Below are 25,972 nucleotides of genomic sequence, written 5' to 3'. Positions count from 1 at the left end.
AGATGGCAAATAGATATATGAAAAGATGCTCAACCTCACGAGAAATCAGGGAAAGGCAAAAATCAACAAGAGACCACTCAGCTGATAGCAGGTACCAAGGGTTTTGAGGGGACAGGAGACACAAGCTATGAAACGCTGTCAGAGGTGTGCAAACTGGGACACCTACGGGGGAGAGCAAGGTACACTCTCTAGTGAAGATGCACCCAGCTTACACACCCAAAATTCTGCTTTGAAGAACACATCCTGATCTCCTAAAGAAATCCCTTCACATGTGCTCAAGAGGACAGGTAGAAAATGCTAACTGCAGCACTGATAGCAATAGCAAGGTGGACATGACTTAGGGGTCCACTGACAAAGGAATGGAAAATATACCGTACTCATACATTCAATAAATACAGAGCTGATAAAATGAGTGAACCCCGTCTACATGTACCACACTGTGTTAAATGACACAGTCATTATATAAATATATTATTTATATAAATCTTTAAAATATATAAAACAAGTCTACATGCTGCTTAAGGACACATAGCGTGTGATGAGAGTATAGTCAGGGACAGGAAAGGTACAGACCAACATCTGGATAGTGGTTACCTCTGGATTCATGTGGATTAGTTGTATTAATATTATCTCTGTACTATTTTGAATGTTTAAACTACTTCATAATTTTTTTCCATAAATTTATTTATTATTTTTATTTATTTATTTTTGGCTGTGTTGGGTCTTCGTTGCTGCGCGTGGGCTTTCTCTAGTTGCGGCGAGCAGGGGCTACTCTTCGTTGCAGTGCATGGGCTTCTCATTGCAGTGGCTTCTCTCATTGTGGAGCACGGGCTCTAGGCACGTGGGCTTCAGTAGTTGCAGCACGTGGGCTCAGTAGTTGTGGCTCACGGGCTCTACAGCACAGGCTCAGTAGTTGTGGCACACGGGCTTAGTTGCTCCGTGGCATGTGGGATCTTCCCGGACCAGGGATCGAACCCTTGTCCGCTGCACTGGCAGGTGGATTCTCAACCACTGCGCCACCAGGAAAGCCCCAACTTCAAAATTTAAGAGTCATAATGCTTACTGCTGTAGACACCATTCAAGTTGGTACAACTTGCTCTTTGGATAGCAATTTGGCAACATCCACGTTATGGCTGTACTTAGGCTACATCCAAAACTTCTACCTTTAGTACCGAACTGTAGAGATGTGGTCGCACAAGTGTGTGGAGAAGTATGTGTGCAGATATCCCGCACAGCACTGTGCATGGTGGCAAATACAACTTGATTCTATCTGCAGACCACTGTTAGGGAAACTGATTCATCCCTACAAGGGAGTGCTATGCTGCCATACAAGAGAGAAGAGAGCTTTATATCTACTGATATAGAACGATCCAGGATAGACAAGTCTAAAAAAAAACAAACAGGATTTCCCTGGTGGCGCAGTGGTTAAGAATCCACCTGCCAACGCAGGGGACGCAGGTTCGCTCCCTGGTCAGGGAACTAAGATCCCACATGCCACGGGGCAACTAAGCCCACATGCCACAACTACTGAGCCCATGAGCCACAACTACTGAGCCCGTGCAATCTGGAGCCCATGCGCCACAACTAGAGAGAAGCCCACGTGCCGCAACTAAGACCCAACACAGTCATAAATAAATAAATTAATATGACAATTCGTAAAAGAAATACAAATGGTCAATAAATATGTTTTAAAATGTTCAACCTCACTAATAAGTACAAACCAAGATGCCACTTTTCTCCTACCAAACTGGCAAAACTTTACGATGGTAACATCTAGGGCTGGTGAGGATGTGAGAAAATGGGCATCGTCATGTATTACTGGTGGGAAGGACAAGAGAGAGATCCTTTTTAGTGGGAATTTGTTAGAACTCACTAAATATTTCCCCCGTTGAACTTTTTAAACAACTTTATTAAGATGTAATTCTTCTACCATGCAATTCATCCACTTACAGTTTACACTTCAATGGTGGACAACCACCACCACAATTTCAGAACGTTTTCATCGCCCTGAAAAGAAATCCTGTACCTCCCCCCAGCCCTAGGCAACCACTAATCTACTGGTCTCCACAGATACGCTTATTCTGAACATTTCATACAAAAGGAATCATACGATATTCAGCCTTTGTATCTGGCTTCTCTCACCTAGCATATTTTCAAAGTCCATCCAGGTGGTAGCACGGGGAAGTACTTCACTCCTTTTTATGGCCAATTAATATTCCATTGTGTGCATGTAACAATTTTATTTATCCGCTTATGGACATTTGGGTTCTTTTCACTGTTTGACTATTACAAACAATACTGTTACGGACATTTATGTACAGGATTTTGCCTGGACCTGTTTTCAGTTCTCTTGGGTATATACCTAGGAGTGGTATGTATCCAAGTGCTGGGTCATATGGTAACTGTATGCTTAACTGTTTGAGAAACTACCAGAATGTTTTCCAAAGAGGCTGCATCATTTTTCATGTACAGAAGTGTATGAGGGTTCCAATTTCTCCACGTCATTACCACCTCTTGTTATTGTCTTTTTTTATTATATTATTATTTTCCTGGTTGTTTTGATTTGCCATTTTCCCTGATGACTAATGGTGTCAAGCATTTTTCCAGGTGCTTATTGGCCATGTGTGTATCTTCTTTGGAGATATATATTTTCAGATCCTTTGCCCATCTTTTTATTGTCTTTTAATTTAACTGCCCTTTTTTCTTAAATTAATTAATTTAATTAATTTAATTCTCTTGTTGCAGAGCACAGGCTCTAGGCATGTGGGTTTCAGTAGTTGTGGCATGTGCTCTCAGTAGTTGTGGCTCGCGGGCTCTAGAGCATAGGCTCAGTAGTTGTGCATGGGCTTAGTTGCTCCATGGCATGTGGGACCTTCCCAGACCAGGGCTCAAACCAGTGTCCCCTGCGTTGGCAGGCAGATTCTTATTAGCCACTGCACCATCAGGGAAGCCCTAATTGCCTTTTTATTAGGACCTATTAAGTTCAAAATGTGGGCACCAGCAATCCCTCTTGTAGAAATACAGCATACAGAAATAACTGCATGCGTGCTAAAGCTGTGTGTGCCAAGATATTACCTGGAGCACTGCTTATAATTGCAGAATGTTAGAAACCTAAATTTCTACTAATAAGGAACTGACTGAACTAACTATGGCATGGATACTGCATGGAATACCATACAAGGGTAAGATGTCTATGGCATATTATTTTTTATAAGCTGCAGATCAAATACACAGTAGAATCCCACTTTGTTCAAAACAAAAAGCCATGTGTTCGTAGGTGTCTACAGACGTACTTTCTCAGCAGAGGAAAATCCTGGGTCCCTTTAACAACCAACTGGGCATCCTGTGGGGGAACAGGGGGTGGGTGGAAAAGGAAGGAAGATCTTTGCCTCCTTATTCTATATAAATTTTTTAAGTGATGGGATGATGAGTGCTATTTACTGTTTTAAATTTTTTTCCATAGTTTTCAAATAATAGTATTTTAAAAATTATTACAGGAATAGGTGTCTATAGTTGCTCACCACTGTACCCCTAATGCCTAAGCACCACTCAGCACTTGGCATAAACAGATACTCAATGAAAATGTGTTGAATAAATGGATGAAGAGCAGTTATTTCTGTGTAGGAGAAAGTTCTGTTACAGTTTATTCCTCAGTGGTATGATGCCTCACTTGCTGTGACTAAATTATAAGCTAAAAAACAGGGTCACTTACATGATTCAGGAAATACTGCACGATTATTTCATGGCCAGCGGCAGCCGCTTCCATCAAAGGAGTGAATCCATATACAGGCTCCCTGGAAGATCGAGACTGCAGTCAGATGATGAGCAGAGGAAGCTCTGGGGGGCGGAAGCTTGCCTGCTGCAGACAAAACCTCAGTGATGCAAAGTCACCCATCCCTAAGCCTAGAGGGTTCCCTGAATGGGGAGAGATGAGAAAGTGAGTATCAACACATCAGTCCCGTGGTTTCTACCCCAGGTCTAGTCTTTTGTTCCTAAGACAATCTGTTTCCCATCTTCACTCCTTCTTAGCTGTTTCCCCCCCTGCTATGGCCTGAATCTCTACTTAAACACAACACAAAGTAACTGTCACCCTTCACTGATCACAGACAGCTAGCACCTCCTCTCCACCTATCCAGATACCTTACATTTTGAGATCAACATCCTCCAGGAACCCTTCCAGGAGCTCCAGGACTAACCATCTCCCGCCCTCACTACACCTAATGCTTGCTTACGGCTAACTCAGCGCCCTCTTCAGAGTGCCCCCTCCACCAAGTCCTCACTGGTTTCACCTGGGCTAGAAGACAGGAAGCAAGCTAACCACTGGTTTTCATCCGTTCGAGGACACACAGTTTTCACATTTTAGCATCGCTGAAGTCAGAATATCAATAAATGAAATGCATTTTAATTAGGAGCATTTTTTTTCTTTCTTAGTGGCCTGTAAACCTACAGTGTGTTACAATGGCTGACAGCAGCCAGGGTGTGCAGTGTCAGGTGAATGCTGGGTTGAAAGAGGATTATCATGGTGACATGCTTTAGACAACAACCCTACTTCCAGCTTATATTTAAAACTCATGACTGTTCTCAAAGTATCACCTCACCTGATATATACAGAAGGCAAGAAAGCTAAAGGGGTTTAGCATTTAATGCATGTCAATTCAGTGCCACACACTATGTTAGGCCCCTGTTATATGACAGAACATGTAATTCTTCTAACAGTTCTATGACATGGGCATTGCCATCCTGTTTTCGGATAAAGGAAATAAGGCACAGAGAACTTAAAGTTTTGCACACAATGCCACCTGACAGATGCATGAGAAAGCTAGGACGATCCCCATGCCTCCACGCCTAGGCAGGACTGTCCCCTCCGTCCCTTTGTCTTGAGCCTGTCAAACCAAGGCAGGGCTCCCTGCACTCCAGCCTCTAGCTGCCTCCCCAGTTGCCCTATTCAGAGTCAGACATGACCACCCCCCTCCTGCGGCCACTTAAGACCTCGTAATCACCTCACATTGGCGTTCGCTCCACTGTCCAAAAGGAACTTGACCATCTGCTGGTGCCCAGCACTGGTGCAATGGAAGAGGGCAGTCCAGCCTTGAATGTCCTTCATTTCTAGCTCAGCACCTTGCTTCAAGAGAACACAGAATGCTCATTAAGGCCACATCTCCTCTGCGCAGGGTGGGTGCCCTCCAAGCCATCACACTGAAAGAATCGAAGTGATTACCCAAGCACACGCACGCACACAGGGGCCTGCAGTGGTTCACGTCTCTGCAGAGCGGCCGGGGGCCCCTCAGGTTTCTGGCCTGAGGCCCTCGTAGCTCACCTGGAGGAGGAAATAGGCGATGCTCTCGTTGCCACAGCTGGAAGCCAGCATCAGCGGAGTCTGCCCTTCTGGGGTCGGCACATTCACACTCACCCCCGCCTCGAGCAGCAGGTGCACGATGGTATCGTGTCCAATGTAGGAGGCATACATCAGCGGGGTCCAGCCACCACCATTCTTCTTATTCAAATCTAACTCTCTCCTAAACAAACGCAAGACATGCTAGACACGCCAGCCATCTCATAGGTGGGGTTTACCAAAGCCAGTGGCCAGGCCAGGCCAAGAGAAAGAGCAGGAAGTGCTGAGAGGAAGCAGAATCATATGCCACCCTGGACAGCACTGGTGGGGAGTGGGGGGAGTGACTACACTTGCCGGACAGCTGCCTTTGCAAACTCCCTCAAGGTTGCCTCCCTCCTCTGATTTTTCATTCTCATCTGCACCCTCCTCCTACCCTAAGGCCAGCAATTCTCTTTTTTTGCTACCACCAGCTACATAGATGGTTCTCAACCACTGGAGATTCTTCCCCCAGGGGACAGTTGCCAAAGTCTGGAGACATTTTTGGTTGTCACAACTGGGGAGGGAAAAGCTACTGGCATCCAGTGGGTGGGGGCCAGGGATGCTGCTCAACATCTCACAGTGCACAGGACGCCCCTCACAACAAAGAACGAACCGGCCCAGGTTGTCAGTAGTACCGAGGCCGAGAGACCCTGACCTGGAGCCTTGTCTACCTCCCGCCAACAGACCAGTCTGCTAGTCCAGAACCGAGGGGAGAGGAAAGAGGAGGGGACTCAGACAGTGGACATTTCTCCCTTGTCGTCCCACCCTACAGAAACATTCTTGGAAAAATCCGTGACAAAAGAATCCTGTCTTTCTCACTGATTTCCATTACAACTCTGGAAAAGTGTTTCCCACAGGAAAAACAATGCAGGCTTCCCAACCCAGAGTTTGGGGTCGGGGGATGGAAGTAAGACCCACTTCCAGGAGCATCCTGCCTGTTTCACGCCCCAGTCTTTCCTCCTCCACAATCCTTGCCTCCAGTGGAGGTACCAAGTGACAGTCGACCCATGCAGTTCGTGCCTCTCCTAGGTACACACACTAAGCTACACCAGACAATTAGTTTCCATTCACCAGCACATTTTACTGACCCTGGCTTTGGACCCAGGCAGCCATTTCCCAGGTCCTGTTCCCAGGAATGCAGGGGTAGCCACTGGCTGGGAGAGCCGCCTGGAGACCAGCCCATTCTCACCACACGCCGTCCCACGTGGACAGGGAGGCACCCCCACCCCCACCCCTTGGCAGAGCGGCCCTGAGGCTCTGGCAACCCCCTTCAGCCGAATCCTCCCTTCTGACCCCTCCAAATCCCCCTCAGGTCCCCAGTGTGTGTTTACTGTGCACCAGCCTCTGTCTCAGCAGGTGTCACAACCCAATCAGAACACAAACACTTCCTAGAGCCATTCTGGACTGTTCATTTTAACAGCACACCCGAAGGCTTAAAAGCCTGTGAATGTTAAAGGAGCAGAACTATAGGTGGGGTCGCGGTGACCCTGTCGGGAGATGTGCCGCCTGCGCATCCGCCCGGTAAAGGAGTACCAACTGGCCAGATGCTCGTAAGTGATGGCTACGACCTGGGAGCCAGAAACGGGGCTTCCACGAGGCTCTGCTTTAACTCCCCAAGCTGGAACTGGAAAAGGCCCAGGTAGGTATGGACATAGGTTGTTTCTCTAAGTTATCAATGAGATGATAACGGTGAGCACAAAGTGTGGCGGACAAAGTGGGAAGAGATGAGAAGATGGATCCCTTTCCAAAAATTACATTGAGTATCAAACAGTACTTCAAACAAGAAGGCGCTAAGAAGCAGTGCTGTTTAGGGGGACCTAACATGCACATAAGATCAGTGAAAATGGCATGTGGGCAGTGAGTAAGGTGCAATCCTCCAGGTGGGGATAACCCCACCTCCTCCTCTATGGCAGAAGCTAAAGGGGAGAGGGCGGCAGGAGGGATTAAAATGAAGCTTCTGGGGAAACAAGGCCATAGGGCGTTGCTTTCAATCTTTATTTTTGTTTTGTTTGAGCATTTCTGCAATTAGTGAAAACCATAAAATTACTCTGGTTAAAGTAAGCCTGAAACGAACAATTTCTAAGCCTATGAAAAAAGTTTAAGCTGCCTTTTTCTTCCTCGGAATCAAAACTGCCTTCCTTATTGGCGTCCAGCATAAATCATCCCTGACAACAGCCCAAGAGAAGCAGCAGTTGATCCACCCAAGGATTAAATGTCTACAGCTGCAGGCAAGGCCCCCGCTAGCTCCCTAATGGCTCCACCTGAGAGCTGAACCATGGAGCTCAAAAATCCAAGAGGAAGGAACATTTCCCAAGATCTCTTACCGCTGCACACATTCCTTCACCACTTCATACTGGCCAATGGAAGCAGCTGTGTGAAGATCCAAGGGGACGGCCAGCTCCTCCCGGCTGACCTGCGCACCCAGCCCATGCCACATGGACAAGCTGCGGTTCAGCAGCTCCGGCTCGCTGGCTTCATCGCTGAGCTCCGACATCACTGTGGAGGGAGGCACTGGGGTCGTTAGGTCCTTCCTTTCTGGTAGCTACACGGAGTGAAACGGCATGGTCACACGCCTGCCCACAGCAGGTGGCTAAGTCACTGCCCTGACAGACTGCTGCCCAATGTACCCAACTCCTGGGACTGACCAGACAACTTCCTTTCAATAAATATCGTATGCGGGAATTCCCTGGTGGTCCAGCAGTTAAGTTTCCACGCTCCCAATGCAGGGGGCCTGGGTTCGATCCCTGGTCAGGGACCTAAGATCCCGCAAGCCCTGCAGCGCAGCCAAAAAGAAAAAAAAATTGTATGGTTCGGGCAGCTCCATCATGCTAGTACTGGTGAGCCTGTCACTAGACAGAAAAGAGGAGCACATATTGTGTCATAAACTGTGGCATATGTTTTCCTTTATCGACCCCCAGGTCCCACATTCTAGAAAGGGAACTCAAGGAGCCTGACAACCTCTTGGATGGGAAGCAGAGAAATGGTAATTAGGTCAGTGGACCAAATCAGCTCTCAGATGTGGTGAAAAAGAACACTGGGGCTTCCCTGGTGGCGCAGTGGTTGAGAGTCCACCTGCCAATGTGGGGGACACAGGCTCGATCCCTGGTCTGGGAGGACCCCGCATGCTGTGGAGCAACTGAGCCTGTGAACCTGCGCTCTGGAGCCCGTGGGCCACAACTGCTGGGCCTGCGTGCCACAGCTGCTGAGGCCCACGTGCCTGGAGCCCATGCTCCGCAGCAGGAGGGGGGGCTCCAACACGGTGGGAGACCCGTACACTGCGGCGGGGAGTGGGCCCCACTCACCGCAGCTAGGAGGGGCCCGCATGCAGGGGGGAAGACCCAACGCAGCCAAAAATAAATACGTAAAATTAAAAAAATAAAGAGCCCTGGACTTGGAATTAGATCAAAATTTAGCTCTGCTACTTAGCATCTCCAACCCCTAGTTCCTTACTGTTTAATGGGGACATGATATTTCCAAGGACTGCGGTTAAAAACACATGGCAGAGGGCTTCCCTGGTGGCGCAGTGGTTGAGAGTCCGCCTGCCGATGCAGGGGACATGGGTTCATGCCCCGGTCCGGGAAGATCCCACATGCCGCGGAGCGGCTGGGCCCGTGAGCCGTGGCCACTGAGCCTGCGCGTCCGGAGCCTGTGCTCCGCAATGTGAGGCCACAGCAGTGAGAGACCCGCGTACCGCAAAAATAAATAAATAAATAATAAAACACATGGCAGAATGGACAGTGGCACATCCACACAATGGAACACTACTCAGCCATAAGCAGAAGAAATAAACAGGTGATACACACAACACATGAATGAACCTCAAACGCATTATGTAAGCCAGACTCAAAACGCTGCCTACTGTATGATTCCATTTACAGGACTTTCTAGGGGGGACTTCCCTGGCGGTCCAGTGGTTAGGACTCCGTGCTTCCAATGCAGGGGGCGCGGGTTCGATCCCTGGTCGGGGAACTAAGATCCCGCATGCCATGCACTGTGGTCAAAATAAGTAAATAAACAATACAAGTGCATGCGTTTAAAAATTTTTTTTAATTAAAAAAAAGGATTAAAAAAAGGATAAAACTAAAGGAGGATAGATCAGTGGTAATAAGGGTTAGGGGTGGGGGGCCCACAAAGGGACTGCAAGAGGGAATTTGGGGATGATGGACTTGTTCTCTTTTTTTGCGTGTGTGTGCGCGGTACGTGGGCCTCTCACTGTTGTGGCCTCTCCCGTTGCAGAGCACAGGCTCTGGACGCGCAGGCCCAGCGGCCTTGGCCCACAGGCCCAGCCGCTCCGCGGCACGTGGGATCTTCCCAGACCAGGGCACGAACCCGTGTCCCCTGCATCGGCAGGTGGACTCAACCACTGCGCCACCAGGGAAGCCCCTGTTCTGTATCTTGATTGATGGACATATGACTCTATACATTTATCAAAACTCATAAACCTGTACACCAAAATGAGTAAATTTACTGTATATAAATTTTAAAAACAAATTTTGAAACAAATGGAAAGAAAGCCCCAACACAGAAACCAGGATGTGACCAGTGTTAACTGACTAGGAATCTACCTATGCATCCCTTGAATGTGGGAGAGACGAGGGGGAATGGGATAGACTGCTTAATTTGTTGGGTGACACTTTCCCCAAGATGGGACAACAGCAGGATGAAGAGCCCTTCATTCTAGGAATCCTAACCCATCAAGCCCAAGTCATCAGCTTCCTAGTAGAACCCTTAGTCCAGGAGTAACAACTGTCTCCTGTTCTACTCTGGGTGGGAAAGAACAAAGACCAAGGTGTAGAAAAGGAAGAGGAGAAAACAAAACCACTTCCAGTTCAGATGGCCTAAAGGTACCATAGCGGTTCACAGATGCCATTAGCACGTCAATCTCTACTAACAAATGCTTCCAAGCATGAGATACAGCCAAGATGGCCAAACAACAAACAAGCCACCAATTTGGGGGACAAAGAATCTGTCGGCCCTTGGCCAGAGTAAGTGTAACAAAGTTCAGAGCAAAGCCCTGCTTCCTGGAACCACCTGTCCACACTGGCAGGGCCTGAGAACAATCAGCTCTCTCAATTTTCAGGTGGGAACCCCCAAGCTGAACAGTCCATGTCACAGAGCCTGGATAAGAATCCAAATAAGCTGAGTGTCAGTTCAGCACTCCTTTCAATACACCTCTCAAGCCTTCTTTGGGTGTGTTTCTTCTACTCCAAATGCCTCTTCCAGGGTGGGACCCATGTTCTCTCTCCTTTTATTGGAGGCTCACCTGTCTGACACCCTCCAGAATGCTGAGGGTCAATCAGAATCAGACCCCCACTCCACCAGGAGCCCGTGGAGGGAGAACTCGGATGCCAACAGACCATAAAGCTATTGGGTTGGCCAAAATGTTCATTGGTTTTCTTCCATAAGATGGCTCTAGTAGCGTTTAGTTGTCTTTAACTTCATTTGATACAATTTTGTTAGACTGTATTGTGACAGCTGCCATATCAGCGTTCATTAAAAAAAAAAGTTATCCTGCTTCCCTGGTGGCGCAGTGGTTGAGAGTCCGCCTGCCGATGCAGGGGACATGGGTTCGTGCCCCGATGTGGGAGGATCCCACATGCCGCGGTGCGGCTGGGCCCGTGAGCCATGGCCGCTGAGCCTGCGCGTCCGGAGCCTGTGCTCCGCAACGGGAGAGGGCACAGCAGTGAGAGGCCCGCGTACAGCAAAAAAAAAAAAAACACTTATCAAAATTGGTGAATTTTTGTGTAGCCATTTTAATGAAGATGGAAGACAAAAAAGCAACATTTTCAGCATGCTTTATTATTTCAAGAAAGGTAAAAACACAACCAAAACGCTGCAGTGTATGGAAAAGGTGCTGTGACTGATCGAACATGTCAAAAGTGGTTTGAGAAGTTCCGTGCTGGAGATTTCTCACTGGATGATGCTCCAAGGTCAGGTAGACCAGTTGAAGTTGATGGTGATCAAATCAAGACATTAATTGAGAATGATCAACGTTATACCACATGGGAGATAGCCGACATACTCAAAATATCCAAATCAAGCACTGAAAATCATTTGCACCAGCTTGGTTATGTTAATTGCTTTGATGTTCCACATAAGTTAAGCGAAAAAAACCTTCTTGACTGTATTTCCACATGTGATTCTCTACTTAAACATAACTAAAACGTTCCATTTTTAAAACAAATTGTGGGGACTTCCCTGGTGGTCCAGTGGTTGAGAATCTGCCTTCCAATGCAGGAGACGCAGGTTCCATCCCTGGTCCGGGAACTAAGATCCCACATGCCGCACAGGGCAACGAAGCCCGTGCACCACAACTAAAGAGCCCACATGGTGCAACTACAGAGCCCACGTGCCACAACGAAAGATCCCCCATGCCACAACTAAGACCTGATGCAGCCAAAAATAAATAAATATGTTTACAAAATAAAAAAAAATAAAACAAATTGTGACAGGCGATGAAAACTGGACACTGTACAATAATGTGGAACGGAAGAGATCGTGGGGCAAGCGAAATGAACCACCACCAACCACACCAAAGGCCGGTCTTCATCCAAAGAAGGTGATGTGTATATGGTGGGATTGGAAGGGAGTCCTCTATTTGAGCTCCTTCTGGAAAACCAAACGATTAATTCCTACAAGCTCTGCTCCCAATTAGACCAACTGAAAGCAGCACTCTACGAAAAGCGTCTAGAATCAGTCAACAGAAAACGCATAATCTTCTATCAGGATACCACACAACCATGTGTTTCTTTGATGACCAGGCAAAAACTGTTACAGCTTGGCTAGGAAGTTCTGATTCATCCACCATATTCACCAGACATCGCATCTTCAGATTTCTATTTATTTCAGTCTTTACAAAATTCTCATAATGGGAAAAATTTCAATCCCCTGGAAGACTAAAAGGCATCTGGAACAGTTTTTGCTCAAAAGATAAAAAGTTTTGGGAAGATGGAATTATGAAGCTACCTGAAAAATGGCAGAAGGTAGTAGAACGAAACACTGAATACGTTGTTCAATAAAGTTCTTGGTGAAAATGAAAAATGTGTCTTTTATTTTTACTTAAAGCCCGAAAGAACGTTTTGGCCAACCCAATACTATTACTTCCTTTATCACCCTGCCGCATGCCAGATGCTCTACGATGATGGGGTATTCCTTACAAACAAAATTGTATTCACACATACATCACGTATACTTGTAGAAAATCTTCTGCATATCGCTTCCAGGATTTACTTCCAGGAAGTAGCATTAGGAACGCAACCCTTTGATTTTCCTTTTACCTTTGTGTTCTGTCCATTCTGTAAAATGCTAAGTATTCGTTACTTTTATTTTTTTTTGTATTCGTTACTTTTAAAGCAAAATAAAAAAACAAAAAAATTAACAACAATAACAAAAAAAATGACGTTGCTGCTGACCGTGGCATCCACAGGGAGGAGGTCTGTGAAAGCCGGCGGGCACCGCGTCCCGCCCCGGGGCGTGGGCCTTCCGCTGGCCCCGGGTATCCCAACCTGGTTCTCAGGCCCTGGGGAGGGTAACCTAGGGAACTACCGAAGCACTCACACCTCCTCCCAGTAACCCTACACCGCACGTGGCTTTATCGTCCCCGCTCCCCACCGGCAAAGCGGACGCTCGGAGTCATAAACTCAAGCGGCGAGCCAGCGGCACTGCTGGGACGCCCCGAGAGTGCACAGCAGGTGAGGACACCAGGCGGGGCAGGGACGCCGCGGAGCCTACCTGCGCTGGGCCTCGGGCCGCGGGCAGCCCTGGGGCTGCTGCCGCTGCCGCCGCCTACACCTGCCCCCTTGCCGCCGCGCTCCCTCGGCCGCGCCCGTCCGGGGTCCGTCCGCGCCGGCCGCCGCCACAGCGCGCGGACCCAGCGGCCCCGCTCCCGCCCCGGAAGTGGTTGCGAGAGGCGCGGAGCACGCCGGGACGCTCGCGGGTCCCCCGGGCGCTGTGGAATTCGTCCGTCCCGCACCCGGACCTTCCGGTCAGCTCGCCCGGCTCGCTGTGTGACGTCGGCGGCAGCCAATGAGCAGGGGATATTCGCCCTACCCCGCCCCTCCGCTAGCCAGGGAAACCAATCGTGTTTCAGGAGAGACAGGACGCGCCAAGTCCCGAAAGAAGAGCGGGGGGTGGGAAGGAGTTGGCAGTGCCCTAATGTAAGACTGCTGAGCGGGGATTCCGAAGGCAGCGACAGCCTCAGTAATTGCGCTGCGGCCCAAGGGGGAGAACACGACCGGAGGGACGCGCTGGAGCCTGTTTATATCCCTGTCTGGACCGCGCCAGGCGGGGAGGCTGAGGCCGAGGTGAACGGCCTCGGGCTTGCCGCGGCTGCGGAGATAAATGTTGGGAGTTGGACGGGGTGAGGGCTGGGGAAACGAGCTGGGGATCGGTGGGAGGGCGCACGATAGGTTTCCTGTTTCCGACCTTTAGAATTTAAAAGCCTGACCCAGAAAGAAAAAAAAAAAAAAAAGCCTGACCCAAGAGGACTTTGGCGTCTAGTTGTCATAACAACCGGCTGACCGGCGGCAGGAGGGGGTGGGGGTCGGAGCATTGGGCGGGGCTAACGGGCTGCAGCCAAGAAACGGACGTGGGGGGCTTCCCTGGTGGCGCAGTGGTTGAGAGTCCGCCTGCCGATGCAGGGGATGCGGGTTCGTGCCCCGGTCTGGAAAGATCCCACATGCCGCGGAGTGGCTAGGCCCGTGAGCCATGGCCGCTGAGCCTGCGCATCCGGAGCCTGTGCTCCGCAACAGGAGAGGGCACAACAGTGAGAGGTCCGCGTACCGCAAAGTAATAATAATAATAAATTAATTAATTTTAAAAAAAGAAACGGACGTGGAGGCAGTCAGAATTCGGAGGGAGCTGCTGTTCCGTGCAGCGTTTAGCGTAAACCTCGTCTGCTGGGTGAGCCAAGCTCCTCAACTTGGCATTCAGGACCCTTCACGATCTTGTCCGTTTGCACCGTATATTTCAGCAACTGAAAACTTCTTCCCCCACATGTTGGGCACTTTTCACTCCTCTGAGCTCTTACGTGCTCTTCCCCGCAGCCTTTCCTCCCCTATTGCCTTGTCCTCCTGGAGAACTTAGGGTCTCTGGTAGTCCCCTTCACCCGGGTGATCCTGTTGCCCTCTGATCTGCTCTGCAGCCGGAGAACATCCCGTGATGTATATACCAGATATGTCCCCACTCTGCTGTTCCCAGGTCAGGTGCACCAAGCTCCTGCCCCACTCCTGTGAGCACAGAAGTAAGAAGCCCCCACTCACCTGCTGCTTTCCTGATGGGAACCAGGGCTGGGGCAGGAGTGTTCTTTTCCCATTTTATGGTTACAGAGGGCTCTCAGGCTGCAAGTACTCTCCAGACACTGGCTCTGAAGTACCATCACCCCACATTTCTAAGCCCCCTTGACCCCTGAGGGACTGGGCCTTCTGTTAGACTCTGGGACGTGTTGCCTAAGTGCCTGGGTATAAGGGGTTAATTTGAGTGTCAACTCCAAAAAAAGTGTCCGCGGGACCCCAAAATGTCTCTAGTCTGTTACTTTGTAAGGGGGCAGTAAAGAGTAGTGGGGCTTGAAATCCCCTCTGAAATCCCCCCGCAACAGGAGAGGCCACAACAGTGAGAGGCCCACGTACCGCAAAAAAAAAAAAAGAGTAGTGGGGCTTGAAATCCCCTCTGACTTTGATACAAATTCTGTCTTTGTCTTTACTAATGATATAATCTCTCTGAGCCTATAAAATGTAGATAATAATAGTGTCTGCTGTATGGGATATACATAGTTTACAAATATCTGTATGTCATACACATGTATCATTCTGTATATCATCCATATACCTACACATCAAGTACATATTATATATCAATAGATATATCTATATATTATCATAAAATATCCCTATGTACATACATCTGCAGGCTCCATACTGCACTACACACACATACACACTTGCACACACAATGCAGGGCACAGTGCCTGGCCCTCAGTAACAGGAACCTGCAGACTAGAAGGAAGAAGGGGTGGGTGGTCTCCCAATCCGTTTTCATACCCCAAGGCAAGGGATGGTGTATGTTTTGAAAAGGCAGCCCCCTGAGCTCTTGACCCTTTGCTCCTGGACCCTCTCACCTCACTCCATGTCCTCTGCAAGGTTCCTTGGATGATGGCACGCTGAGAAGCATCCCATGGCATCCCATGACAAAGATGTGGGCCCCTTACTGCCCAATCCCTGGGACGCCATCCTTGAGGCCGTCAAGGAGCAGCTCCCATCTCTGGACTCAGATTCCTCCTCGGTAAGCAAGCACCTTCTTCCTACATCTTCCTAGGCCCCCAATGCACTTTCTTCCCGTGACAAACATCATGCTGACCAAGGACCGCTTTGGAGCTTATCAGCTCAATGTCATGTAAGTGAAGCGCCAAGGTTCCCTGTTGCAGAGGACAGGGAGGCCCAGACTCTGCTCTTTCAGCTGTCACCTCACTGCTCTCTTCATTCAGTGCCAGGCACTAAGTGAGCACCTGCTGTACGCAAAGTCTTAGGGGTGGCAGGTACGTGCAGAACTGGGCGCCCTGGATCTCACCTTCACCAGGTGGTGCTGCCAAGCCCATTTCTAAGTCAGCGGCAGGAACCAGCCATGGCGAGTCCCTTCGGAAGAGAACTGGTCTTCCCAGACAGCTGGAGAGCAGCAGGGCAGGGAGGGTGGGTGGAAGCTGAGGCACACCTGGCCCTGCCTGCTGCCACATAATCCAGAGAACGAACTCTCATTCGTCCACAGTCAAACTGCGAGGAAGAGGAGCTGTTCATCTTCCAGCGAAATCAAACCGCCCTGATTCCAGACTTGTCAGGAGAACTGGCCGAAGACCCTGACGGGGCCTGGGTCACTTCCTCTGGGTCTCCTCCTGAGGTCTGTGGAATGCAGGATCCAGGGATCCATGAAGCCAGGACCCTTTAAGCACAATAGGGTGTGGGTGCGGGTCTGGGTGTCCATGGCCCTCACTGGACTCTAACAGCAATGTGGGTCTAAAGAGGTTAAAGCCCCTGGTATGGCATCTCTGCACACCCAAGCCTTTCTCCAGGTATAACCCAAGGAGTTTAGACACCAAATATCTAATGGCCTTGTGCACATCATGATCCCAGGAGCCCAGAACACTTAGAGCTGGGGGTGGGGACTAGATTTTCTATCTGATTTTGCCCCCTGCTCTTCCCTTTGACCCCTCACTACACACACACGCACACACGCGCGCGCACACACACACCTCCCAGCTGTCCTATTTCCACCTGAGCTGTCTGACCATTGTCACAATTTGTTGTCATAAATGCCTCCCTTAACCCAGCTGGCTTCAGCACTATCTGGCTTCTCACAGAATCCTGCCCTCCCTAAATATTTGTTGATTGAATAAGGGCAACAGTGGGGATTCAGAGGTAAGAGGTGCCCCTCGCTGGGGAGGTAAGATGAATACAGAAAACAATTAGCAAATGCCACAGAACGCTCAGTAATTAAGTATCGTAGTTGCGGTCATTGCCAAATGTCAGAGGGAATTTTCCATCCTCTTGTCTCCCCATTTCCCAGGGTCCCAGGTAAGACCAAGAACTCTTAAATCTAAAGTTAATGGCTTGATGCTTAGTTAAAGCAGTGGAAGGAGATTTTATTCCGTAACTACTGACAGCAGGGGAAAGAGCTGAGCTCCGTCTGATTTGTGCAGAGGTGACGGGTGTTTCAAAGGAAGACTGAGGGAGGGGGTGAGGAAGGCTCAGTGGAGTCAGAAAAGTGAAAAATCACAAAGAGCCAGTCAGTGAAGCTGCAATTAGGCCAGGTGTGTCTGCTACCTGGCAGGTGTGGGAGGCAGAGGCCCTGTCCTTCCTGATGAGTACATTTCAAGGGAATGGCTCTCAGGTCAGTGACAGATGCTTCTGGGTTGTAAGAGACACATATTCACAATTATAAGACCTTTTTAGTAAGTGCTCTAAGAAAGGGAGGTCGGGGCCTATCATCAGGTGTTGGCTAGAACAAATAATAAATTCTGGCAGCGTGGAGCTTTCTCAGGCAGGCATTTTAATGGGGCGCTGGGGTAATCCTAGGGGCACAGGCTTACGCTGCCAGAAGCCATGCTGGAGTTTGGTATTTGGACGGAGTGGGTACATGCCGAGACTCTGCAGTTCTGAGTGCAAGCACTGACACAGGGTCATCTTACAGAGCCAGGGCGTGTCCCCTCCCAGCACCATGACAGAAATCACCCACGCCCTCAGCCATGCCTAGAAATATCTGAAATAACCTCAAACAGGAGAACTGCCAGGGCTGCCAAGTCCCCTGATTAGTTCAGTTGGAACCATGTCCACGTCACTTTATTTTGTGTTTTCTTCATCTCTACACTTACCTCGGCAACTCTTCTGGACAATTATTTTTTAACCTGGGATGGGAAAGTCTGTACCAACTCACAGGGGTTGAGGCCGTGGGCTCACTCTGGAGACAAAGGGGCCTGGGTCTCATCTTGTCCACTTCTTAACTGCTGTGTGCCTGTTCACAATGGCCAAAAGGGGGGAACAACCTGAGTATCCATCAACAGACAGAGTGGTTAAACACAGGAGGACCATCCATACAACAGAATATTATTCATCCATGAAAAGGAATGCAGTTCTAACACATGCCGCAACATGGGTGAACCCTGGAAACACTAAGCTAAATGGAAGGACACAAGAGACGAATACTGTGTGATTCCGCGCCTATGAAATAGGCGAACCCATAGAGACAAGAAGTAGATGAGCGTTTACCAGGGGCTGGGGGTGGGGAGGTACAGAGTTTGTGTTCAGGGTGATGAAAAAGCTTTGTAAATAGACAGTGGTGACGGCTGCACAACATTATGAATATACTCAATGCCACTGAACTGTACACTTAAAAATGGTTCACATGGCAGATTTTATGTTCTATACACATCTTACCGCACACAAAAACTCCCCGAGGTATGTTTTGAGGCTGCTAACCGAGGACGCTTGTTTCCCCCGTAGCCAGCTGTAGTGCCTGTGGAATCCGCCGGGGAACCCTGGGGAGAGTGGAACGCTGGGCCCCAGGCCCAGGAGTCAGCCTCTCTGGAAGGAAGGGCCCCTGGCAGGCCTTTGCAGAGCTGTGATGAGAGCAGCTCTCTTCTCAGGATGCCCGTGGAGACCCCCACGTGGCAGGATGACGATGGGGGCACAGCCTTCAACACCAGTACATCACAGAGTCCTTGCCAGGGGCCACAGGGAGAGGCCACTCTGTCCCCTCAGGAAGCAGGCCTGCAGACAGAGCCCCCAGGTGCTGCCTCATGGGCCCAGGAGGGCTCAGACTCTGCAAACCACAGAGCCCTCCGGAGGGAGAGAAGGAAGATGATCGAGAAAGACATACTTCACAAAGTCACCTGGGATGCCCAGGACCCAGCCTGCCAAGACCTGAGTGGAGTGAAGGAGATGCCCTGTGATGCTGCAGAAACGCTGCCGGAGGGGCCCCAGCGGGGACTGACCTTGCTCTCCCTCCAGGTAGGCGTCCCCCTAGCCCAGCCTTCCCCGGGGCGATGGTCCTCCCCAGGCCAACTCGAGGGCTGGCCCACTACACCTGTCTTAGTCTCTTTGGGCCACGGTAACAAAAATCCCATAGACTGGGGGGCTTAAACAACAGAAATTCATTTTTCACAGTCTGGAGGCTGGAAGTCCAAGGTCAAGGCTCCATCACATTTGGTGTCTGGTGAGAGCATGCTTCCTGGTTCATTTGTAAGGGGTGAGGGAGCTCTCTGGGGTCTCCTTTTTAAGGGCACTAATCCCATTCATGAGAGTTCCACCCTCATGACCTAATCACCTCCAAATACCATCACATTGGGGGTTAGGATTTCAACACATGAATCTGGAGGGACAAAGAGATTCAGTCTATAGCAACAACCTTAGGCCCATGGCACCAGGCCCATCATCAGGCAGGCAGTCCTACCTATCTGACAGACCATCCTCAGAGTTAAAGTGAACAAGGAAGAGCAAGGAGACCCCAGCCTTCTTTAAAAAAAGAAAAAAGAAAAAATAATACTAATCCCAAGCATGATCATGAAGATATAGAGATAGGTAAGATTTGACAAAGCGTAATCTCAAATCAAGCCCTTGTTCTCATACAAACGGTGAGCCCCTGTATTTAGCTCATTAACGAGGGAACCAGCAGGATGACAAAGTCGGTTCAAAGAGATTATGAGAAACTGGGATTTTGTACATGGTGGGGTGGGGAGGGGGGAAGGAACGCAGAGATTAAATTGCTACATTAAGTACAACAGGTCAGCACCTACAGGGCAACAGAACTTGGTACCTTTGGGGTTAGCTGCTCCAATGGACGGAAAAGAAAACTGTCACACTTCTCAGTTTTACGAAGCTGTCAAACAGGTGAGCCCTGGTCAACTGTGCACACCAACCCTCCCCTAGAAAGATGGGCTCCTTGGAAGATGCTCCCGCATGACACTAAAACATCACAAAACTCTTTTATGCCTTATTTGACTAATTTTCTTAACAACTTAGAGAAAACTGGCATCAAGGTGTACATGGAGGTCACTTTCACCAATTCCATCCTATCAATTCCATTCTTTCCTTGAACCCCTTTATCTTCATTCCCCTATGGGGCTACAAGGAGCTGCAAGGCCATATACAAGACACAGTAATTCCTGATTAACGTCCTCCCCCCCATCATACCACCGCCTCCACATCCCTCTTCCAAGCCCTCCAGTCCTGTCACCTGCCTGGAACAATCTGTTTCTTAAAAGAGCAAAACGTTTTAACCTCCCAACATTCTAAACCTGCATGAACCTAAATAGTTTTAATATGACACTGAGTTTCCTCCAAGTCAGACAACGTCTTTGTGCCAGAAATACAAGTATTGTGTAGGAAGGTAGGTGGCCTCACCAGCCTTCACGGAGGGAGTTCATTCTGCAACCCACACGGGGTGGGTGAGTGGGGGTGGGTGAGCGAGCTGCCTCATCTCAGCCCTGGTTTCTGCCCAAGACATCCCAGAACTGCCTGTGTGGGTCACGGCAGCTGTGAAATCTGGCGCTCCTGTCCCTGGAACCCCACAGCAGCCTCACAATCACTTTACTTATTTCAGCAACTTGAAGAGTGTGATTTGGATCAAGTCCTTCAGAGTCTGACAGGGCGAGAAGAGGACCCGGGAGATGGCGCTTCTGGAGCCACGTGGTGGGCAGCAGACCGCCTCCAGGGCCAAGGTCTGACTTTGAACGCCGGGGCCCAAGTGCATACCCACAAGTGGCTCCTTCCAGGGCCTCCCAATAAAATAGGGCAATGGGCTGGGCACAGTCAGCCCAGCAGCTCGCCACATCTGCTGCACCTCTCTGCTGCTCAGCCCTCGCCGTCCTGCACACCCAGGATGCAAGATTTTATCCACCCATCCATTCACTCACTGACAGTCGTTCATTCATCCATTACATATGTGACAACCTGCTATGTTCCCGGGGTGGACCAGGCCTTGGGGATATGAGAGGAAGCCCTTCAGACAGGGTCCCTGCCTTTTCTTCCCCCCCCCCACCTCCTCAGACCTGCGTCTCTTTCTTTCTGGGACAAAAGTAATCCTGCATTTGGTACCCCTTCAGCCCGCTCCTAAACAGAATCCTGTTTCCACTGCCTCCACGTTTACCAAACAAAGCCAGGGATGACTCCTTCATTGCACTTGTGGCCTCACTCTGGGCAGTTTCGTAAAAAAGTTCCCTGTCCCCTCTCGGCCACTCTGGCCCACAAAGGTGAGTGGAGGCAGGTCTGAGGCAAAGGAACTGTGAGGGTTCTGGCCTCCAGTTCCAGAGCAAAGGCTCCTTTGTGGCCAAGGGCCCCTGGTGCTATTTTAAAAAGGGTTTTGTTTGGAATTTAACCCCTTAGAGCAGGATATGGAGAAACTCACTCTCCTACAAGTTGGGGCAGGGCCGGGGGGCTGTTGTTGGTGCCCCCTTTTGGCGGGCAATGTGGCGGAATCTGTTCTCCATTTAAAGGCACATAAGCCTTTGATTAAGCTATTCATTCCACTTCTAAAGTCTGTCCTAAACACACCCTCACAGATGTTCATTGCAACATTGTTCATACTTGTGAAAAACTGGAAGCAAACCACATTCAATATTCAGTAGGAGTCTAGCTAATCAGTCTACCAGAGAATTCTCTGCAGCTCAACAAATGGAATCTATCATCTATCTATCTATTCATTTCTCTCAACACAGAAAAATGTAAAATATATTCAGTAAAAAAAAAAAAAATCTGTAGAGGATGATCCCGTTGCTACTTAAAAAAAAAAAGAAAAGCAAATACGCAGAACTGTTATTGATGGTTCCCTCTGACAAGTGGGACCGGAGTGAGAACGGGGACTACACTGTTAACAGGACGTCACCCCTGCTTCCCGGGCTCACACACAGCTCCCTGCTCAAGAAGACAGCACCCCTCGCCCTGCTGAGCTGGAGGGGGCAACACAAAAGCTGTGAGCGGCAGAGGGTGGGCTGGGCCTCCACTGGCCCCCAGCACTTCTCCGAGCACAAGCCCAGGCATGTCCACACAAGGGGTCCTGAGGCTCAGGCTGCTGTGAGTCAAAGGGGACTGCGTCCCCACTAAGCTGCCTCCCCCCTCCCCACAGACCACGCCAAGCCGAGCACCCAGGACAGGCTCATGGAACAACTCACCCTCCTGTGTGCCACGCAGTCCAGAGCCTTTTCCTCTGCCTGGAGGGTGCCTTCTGACATGCCCCAGGACATCAAGCCGCAGGAGGCCGGAAGCAGGTAGGACCACGCATGGCCCCTGTCCTCTCTAGAACTGGCTTCTCTCAGCATTTATTGGGCCTTGATTTATGGGTGGGGCACTTGATGTGTATTTCTCTTTCATCTCAAGAAAATGATCAGGTAGGTGTTACCATTACCCCCATTTTACAAACAGGGAAACTGAGGCTCAGAGAGGTTGCCTTGCCCAGGACATAAGTGGCAGAGCTGGGACTCAAGCCCCAAAGCACCTGCTCTTTCCCTACCCCATGGGAATCCTCCTTTCACCATCCACAAGGCCTCCCCAGAGGAGGACCCTGCCCCTCTGGCCACCATTGATTGGGCCAGCCCTGGGCATCTGACCCCAGCCAGGCCAGCTGTGGTGAGAAAGGCTGAAGCTGGAGTGTGGGGTAGGCAGAGGTGGGGACAGGGCCCTGGGGTCCGTTAAGGCCCAGCTGTACCCTGACTCTTCCCACACTCTGGTTGTCCACCCTTTTTAGGAATCTGAAAGCCAGTAATTCCCTTTCTCACCCGAACTAGTTGGAGTGGGCGTCTGTCCCTGACAACCCGAGTGTCCAGTAGAAAGGACACTGCACTTTCCAGTCAGTGGCCACTGGCTACGTGTGGCTAGTGCAGCTGAGGAGCTGAATTTCTAATTTAATTTTAATTAGCTTAAATGTAAATTTAAATAGCTACTTCTGGCAAGTGTCTGCCATACTGGAAAGTGCAGATACAAAACATTTAATCATCATGGCAAGTTCTATTGGACAGTGCTGGCCTACATCTTGAGGGCTGTTCTCAGGACCTGCCTCAGTGTCCTGCACGGGGGCACCCAGCTGGTGGTGCACAGGTCACACAGTGGTTACCGGGAAGTGACTCAGCCACCCCGCTCCTCTCACCCCAGATGCGCTTCCAGGGAGCTGGGCTTCCAGGCGCTGGCCATGGACACACAGCTAAGGAGCCCAGCAGGGCCTCCCACCGTCTTCATTGACCTGCGGCCGACAAAGCCATCAGACCAGGGGCCCTCGGAAAGGTACAGGGAGCAGTGACAGCCCTACCACAAACCTGCTGCTTTGGGTTGCCACGTTGGCCTCAGGAGGAAGGGGGACTTGGACAGGCAGGTCCTGGGGGCACTGCTCACTTGAGAAGTGCTTTTAGCCAAGAACTGAGCCTGGCCCACAGTCCCACAGCAGCAGGCTCTCCCCGCAGGTTGGGAGGAAGCTGGGGCCAAGGGTTATCTTTTCCTGGTGGAGTCCTAAGCAGACTTAGCCTAGGCTGGGGTACCTGGCCCTGGCTGCATCCCTCCACCACTTGCAGTGGCCCTTTGGTTTCAGCTGGCTGGCCTTTGGCCGGCCTGCCCATCCTCCTGCCCTGGGTCACCAGGGAGACCTGGGTGCTCCAAGTCCCTAGTGGGAACCACGCCTGGCTGGAGTGGGCTGGTTATGTCCAGAGGAACCCACCTTGCCTCTCCCCGCAGCTGCAGCTCCCGCTCCCGCTCCCACTCCAGCTGCAGCTCCAGCTCCTCTGACAGCGAGGAGGGGGAAGAGGAGACAGCGGGGAACCACAGGGGGGCTCCCGCAGCCTGAGATGCTCACCTGGGCCTCAGCAGCAAGCCCCTGCCCGCAGGTTAACATCGGTGCTTTCAGCTGTCTGGCACCCACAGGGCTAGCACAGGAGGGTGTGAGCGGGTCTGGGGGGCGGGTCTGGGAGGCAGGCAGGGTAGCCCAGCAACGCCTGGCCTGGCCTGTTCTCCAGACATCCCCAAGGATGCTTAGCTCGGTCTTGAGAAGGGATTACAGTTTTCTTCCTGAAAAATTGCCGCCCAACTTGATTTGTTCCCTACTAGTGATGGCAATGAAAGTGAAGGGATGGAATAAAGTGGTGGCTGTCAGCCAGAAAGAAAAGGCTTGAGTCAGTTAAGTGAAATGTCAAATTCAGGGAAGGTTCAGGTCTCTGACATGTGGAGGCCACCCCGTGGTTGTGGGGTGAATTTGCATTACATGCTCTGGCGGTCTCCATCATTTTTGGAATTACAGAGCCTGAAGATCCTATCCTTTGGGAACGTCAGAGTCTAAAGCGGCATTTCCCCAGTGTGGCGTATGGCGTGTAGCTAGGCATTATAGGATTAAAGAGGGAAAACAAACTTGGGTTGAGAAGTGTCACACAGGTTTCCTCCCAGAAGCCTTTAACATGCTGACGTGCGAGGGCTGGAAGGCCGCAATCCTGACCTTCCAGTGTCTTGAGAACCAGGCACACGCTCCGGAAGCACTCTGCTTTTCCTCTGTGTCCTGTTTCGGTGGCAAAGCATTGGGAGGTTGGCTCCACTGGGTGCTGATGCAGGTTGCTTCTCTTGTGTCACAGGGACTGCACGGGGAAGAGTCAGCTCCTCCAACAGCTCTGGGCCTTTCGGAAGGCATCAGCTCAGCCCAAGCTGCCAGCTGGCAAGGGTCCCAGAAGGCAGAAGGCTCAGGCCCCTGGAGATACGGCTGGATCCAGCCCCGGGGGGAAGCAACATGTAACACTCTGGGCTGAGAGACAGAGTACCCAGGCCAGACCCCCAGGAGGAAGTCCCAGGGCCCTGGGGGACCCTCTTGGGCCAGGGACAGCCAGGGAGGCCCTGGTGCCTCCTCTGGGCCAACTGTAGATGCCTCCGGTAACGGATCTGAAAAGGTGAATAATCTGAGGCGAATAAATGGATAATCTGACTTTCCATCGACACCCGAGGCCCTGGTGGTCCCCTCGCTCTCCCGTCTCCATCAGAATGTGCCTTTGCAGCACAGGGACCCTCCAACTGAGGATCTGCTGCCAGCCCTCTGCTAGAATTCAGTCAGAACTTCTTCATGCACCGAGAGCAAAGATGCCAGGGCAAACTTGTATGTGTAGCGTGACAAATCATGTGGCCCCAAATCCTCTGAAAGTGGACCAGAAGGAAACACCGTGAAGACAACAATTTTGTTCTGACAGTGGGACTACGAGGCTTTTTCACCTTTTTCCATTTCTGTGTTTTTTTTCTCTTTAATGTGCATCTATTATTATTATTTCTTTTTAACTCCAAAATTTAAGTAAAACTCCTTTAGAGAATTTCAGGATTGAAAAGGTCTTGAAAAATTTAGCTTCATTTTCTGAGTCCTGGATGTTTGCTCTTTTGTGTTCCTAAATTTACACACACACACACACAGACCAAATGGACTTTTTGATAGAGGGGCAGATTGAAATTTGCTTTTTTTTTTTTCTTCAACCAAGACACAAAGGCACGTACGTATATGTTTTAGGGTCCTTCCAAAGTAAAGGTGGATGGACTTTTAAATATAGATAGAATGTGAATGTTCTGAAACATTCTGAAACAGTCTCAGTGGACAACCAGCAAGAGCTGGGGGCTGCAGGCAGCTCTGCCATCTACTTTCCTAGAAGTATCCCCCTGACCTCCCACCCCTGGCCCTGATTTTCAGAGTCCTTCCATAACTGTTGTTCTCAGCCCAGCTGCTCCCAACAGGCTGAAGCCCTGATCTGCAGCACCTCTGTTCTCTCTCCAACTTGTTTCCAAGGTTTCAGAGTCTCAGCGCCCCTCTGCCCTGTCTGCCAATGGGAAGAACAAAGCAATCACCTCGGGCTCCCCAGGCCATGGGATCAGGCAGCCCAGCAGGGTCCTTGGCATTTGGGCACCTGTTCCAGCATTTAGCTGGGGTCACCGCTGGCTGCTATGCACTGAGGGTGGGCAAGGGCCTCTTCCCATCCAGTCCGGCACCAGGTAAGACAGGCCCTGCCCAGCCTCAGCCAGCCACATGCAGCCAGGATCGGGGCCACAGACTCTACTTGATCTGGCCAAGGGGGCCTTACCAGCAGCTCCCATTCCCCACAACGGACATTTGCATTACAAG

The 25,972-nt window shown here is 50.3% G+C and overlaps 2 protein-coding genes across 6 annotated transcripts in view; one reads left to right on the top strand and one right to left on the bottom strand.

Moving 5' to 3' along the window:
• Positions 1-13,221, bottom strand: part of ANKS3 (ankyrin repeat and sterile alpha motif domain containing 3) — a 30,233-nt gene extending 17,012 nt beyond the window's left edge. For both annotated transcript variants that reach the window (XM_060119840.1, XM_060119841.1), the window contains exons 1-5: positions 13,103-13,221; positions 7,696-7,913; positions 5,318-5,516; positions 5,001-5,122; positions 3,713-3,794 (exon numbers count right to left, since the gene is read on the bottom strand). In XM_060119840.1, the coding sequence (XP_059975823.1) occupies positions 3,713-3,794; positions 5,001-5,122; positions 5,318-5,516; positions 7,696-7,865 (573 nt within the window). In that variant the 5' untranslated portion in view covers positions 7,866-7,913; positions 13,103-13,221. The remainder of the gene's footprint in view (positions 1-3,712; positions 3,795-5,000; positions 5,123-5,317; positions 5,517-7,695; positions 7,914-13,102) is intronic.
• DNAAF8 (dynein axonemal assembly factor 8) lies at positions 12,909-25,142 on the top strand. Of its 4 annotated transcripts, none has more exons than XM_060119844.1 (8): positions 12,909-13,062; positions 15,508-15,649; positions 16,130-16,258; positions 18,358-18,864; positions 20,456-20,573; positions 21,977-22,118; positions 22,999-23,127; positions 24,456-25,142. In XM_060119844.1, exons 2-8 carry the CDS (start codon positions 15,542-15,544, stop codon positions 24,736-24,738), a joined length of 1,416 nt encoding a protein of 471 aa, XP_059975827.1. In that variant the 5' UTR covers positions 12,909-13,062; positions 15,508-15,541; the 3' UTR covers positions 24,739-25,142. The 4 variants fall into 4 exon arrangements, with proteins under 4 accessions (XP_059975827.1, XP_059975826.1, XP_059975829.1 ...); XM_060119843.1 differs by lacking the exon at positions 12,909-13,062 and adding an exon at positions 13,514-13,730; XM_060119846.1 differs by lacking the exons at positions 12,909-13,062; positions 16,130-16,258 and adding an exon at positions 13,514-13,730.
• Positions 25,143-25,972: the final 830 nt, after the last annotated feature.

The sequence above is a fragment of the Mesoplodon densirostris genome, chromosome 16 (assembly GCF_025265405.1).
Source record: "Mesoplodon densirostris isolate mMesDen1 chromosome 16, mMesDen1 primary haplotype, whole genome shotgun sequence".
Taxonomy (NCBI): Eukaryota; Metazoa; Chordata; class Mammalia; order Artiodactyla; family Ziphiidae; genus Mesoplodon; species Mesoplodon densirostris.
Note: the sequence above shows the minus strand (reverse complement) of the source record. Positions and strands in the feature narration are given on the sequence as shown.

What these genes read in the sequence shown, in the direction of transcription:
- DNAAF8 (XM_060119844.1), top strand. Translation starts at nt 15,542, where the DNA reads ATGGCATCCCATGACAAAGATGTGGGCCCCTTACTGCCCAATCCCTGG. An exon ending in AGACCGCCTCCAGGGCCAAG is followed by an intron (nt 20,574 to 21,976) that starts GTCTGACTTTGA and finishes CCCTCCCCACAG; the next exon opens with ACCACGCCAAGCCGAGCACC. An exon ending in CCGCAGGAGGCCGGAAGCAG is followed by an intron (nt 22,119 to 22,998) that starts GTAGGACCACGC and finishes CTCTCACCCCAG; the next exon opens with ATGCGCTTCCAGGGAGCTGG.